The sequence below is a fragment of the Macaca mulatta genome, chromosome 7 (assembly GCF_049350105.2).
Source record: "Macaca mulatta isolate MMU2019108-1 chromosome 7, T2T-MMU8v2.0, whole genome shotgun sequence".
NCBI classification, from domain to species: domain Eukaryota; kingdom Metazoa; phylum Chordata; class Mammalia; order Primates; family Cercopithecidae; genus Macaca; species Macaca mulatta.
In genome coordinates this window covers 92,836,825-92,839,329 of record NC_133412.1, presented here as the reverse complement: position 1 = coordinate 92,839,329, position 2,505 = coordinate 92,836,825, and the positions used below count along the sequence as shown (strand labels likewise).

The 2,505-nt window shown below is 38.6% G+C and overlaps 1 protein-coding gene across 1 annotated transcript; it reads left to right on the top strand.

The window, feature by feature from the left end:
* The first annotated feature begins 738 nt into the window (after positions 1-738).
* Positions 739-2,168, top strand: OR4N4 (olfactory receptor, family 4, subfamily N, member 4). The gene is given in 1 exon segment (NM_001193801.2): positions 739-2,168. A coding segment is annotated over 1 exon segment (951 nt). The 5' UTR covers positions 739-825; the 3' UTR covers positions 1,777-2,168.
* The last annotated feature ends 337 nt before the right edge of the window (positions 2,169-2,505 follow it).

Sequence of the window (2,505 nt, the reverse complement as noted above, 5' to 3'; positions counted from 1 at the left end):
TGATTCTATATAAACTGTAAAATGTTCAAAAATAAAACTTCAAACCATAGGATATAATAATGTAAGTGTAGAAATTCTCCTATTATTGCTTTCATACCAATAAATTATCACACACATCCCCAAACGGGAGCACAGTCTCAATTTGGAGGCCACTGTACAGAGAAGTCTCAGATCTTGTTTGCTCCAGAGTGACCAAGAGTCTTTATATTTAGACCAGTTTGTTCGGTTGATGTTCTATAGAGAAAAGGGAATTATTTCTGGTAAGTACAGTTGCTTTTATAAAAGTTTTTAGATTAACATTCCTAAGGTATCATTTATATAAAATAAATTGTACTAATTGCTATATAGTGCAATACTCAATAAGTTTTGACAAAAATAGATACATATAACCATTATAATTAAAAATGAAACATTTCTGTCCCCTTGAAAAGCTCTGTCATTCTTCTTTGCTGTCAATCCCAGCTCATCTTCCATTCAAAGCAAAACATGAAGACCTCGATAACTGGGGTTAAATTTTTTCTCAGTAAGAAAAATTTTCCTGTGCCTCATACAAATCAGGAACACATTCAGAGCAGTAGCATCCAAGTCGCACATGAGTGAACACTTAAACAGAAGCTCAGGACTGAAACAGAAGGAAGAATGTGGCTTCAGGACCAGGGTGTTAGCCATCATGACACGAGGAAGCATAAACAGTAGAAGTGATTTCTTGGGTTGTTAAGACAGATAGAATAATATAAATGTGGCATACCTTGTGTTTAGTTCAAGAACTATAATCTAGATGTAACACATGAAAATAAACTCTTTGATATTCCATAGGCAGAAGAAATGAAGATAGCAAACAATACAGTAGTGACAGAATTTATCCTCCTTGGTCTGACTCAGTCTCAAGATGTTCAGCTCTTGGTCTTTGTGCTGATCTTAATTTTCTACCTTATCATTCTCCCTGGAAATTTCCTCATCATTTTCACCATAAAGTCAGATCCTGGTCTCACAGCCCCCCTCTATTTCTTTCTGGGCAACTTGGCCTTCCTGGATGCATCCTACTCCTTCACTGTGGCTCCCAGGATGTTGGTGGACTTCCTCTCTGAGAAGAAGGTAATCTCCTACAGAGGCTGCATCACTCAGCTCTTTTTCTTACACTTCCTTGGAGGAGGGGAGGGATTACTCCTTGTTGTGATGGCCTTTGACCGCTACATCGCCATCTGCCAGCCTCTGCACTATTTAACTGTCATGAACCCTAGAGCCTGCTATGCAATGTTGTTGGCTCTGTGGCTTGGGGGTTTTGTCCACTCCATTATCCAGGTGGTCCTCATCCTCCGCTTGCCTTTTTGTGGCCCAAACCAGCTGGACAACTTCTTCTGTGATGTCCCACAGGTCATCAAGCTGGCCTGCACCAACACGTTTGTGGTAGAGCTTCTGATGGTCTTCAACAGTGGCCTGATGACACTTCTGTGCTTTCTGGGGCTTCTGGCTTCCTATGCAGTCATCCTCTGCCATGTTCGTAGGACAGCTGCTGAAGGGAAGAACAAGGCCATGTCCACATGCATCACTCATGTCATTATTATACTTCTTATGTTTGGACCTGCTATCTTCATCTACACTCGCCCCTTCAGGGCCTTACCAGCTGACAAGGTGGTTTCTTTCTTTCACACAGTGATCTTTCCATTGATGAATCCTATGATTTATACCCTTCGCAACCAGGAAGTGAAAACTTCCATGAAGAGGTTATTGAGTCGGCATGTAGTCTGTCAAGTGGACTTTATAATAAGAAACTGAGAAGGAGGACTTCTGGCTGGAATTCATATCACTCATTTAACAAGTCCTGTTTTTCACTGAGTACCTCCCATTTGCCAGGTACTATTGTAGGCAATGGGGGAGAGTTATGCATAATGAGAGAATAAACTTATTATGTTTAAAGAATATAAAGGAAACCCCAGAGTTGTTGAAGTATAATGAGTAAGTGTGAGAAATTTAGGGGTTAAGTTTTATGTGACTGCAAGGGTCTTTTAGTCTGAGGTAAGAAATTTTTCGTATTTTAATTGTGGTAAGAATCCATTTTAATGTTTTAAGCAAAGGAGCAGCTCATCTACAATGCTTTCCTCTATTGGTTAGAGCAACATCAGCAAGATTTTAGGCCGAGATTAATAAGCTGTAAAATATCAAAAACCAAATGTATGTTGCAAGTATGTTGTGCAAAAGACTATATATGTAGTCTTATATATATATAATATAATTAAAAATTATATAATTTTAATGTTTATATATATTTTATAAATATCTATATTTACATGTGTGGGAAGTCAGGGACCCTGAACGGAGGGACCGGCTGAAGCCGTGGCAGAACATAAATTGTGAAGATTTCGTGGACATTTATTAGTTCCCCAGATTAATACTTTTATAATTTCTTATGCCTGTATTTACTGCAATCTCTGAACATAAATTGTGAAGATTTCATGGATCTATTAGTTCCCCAAATTAATACTCGTATAATTTCCTATGCCCGTC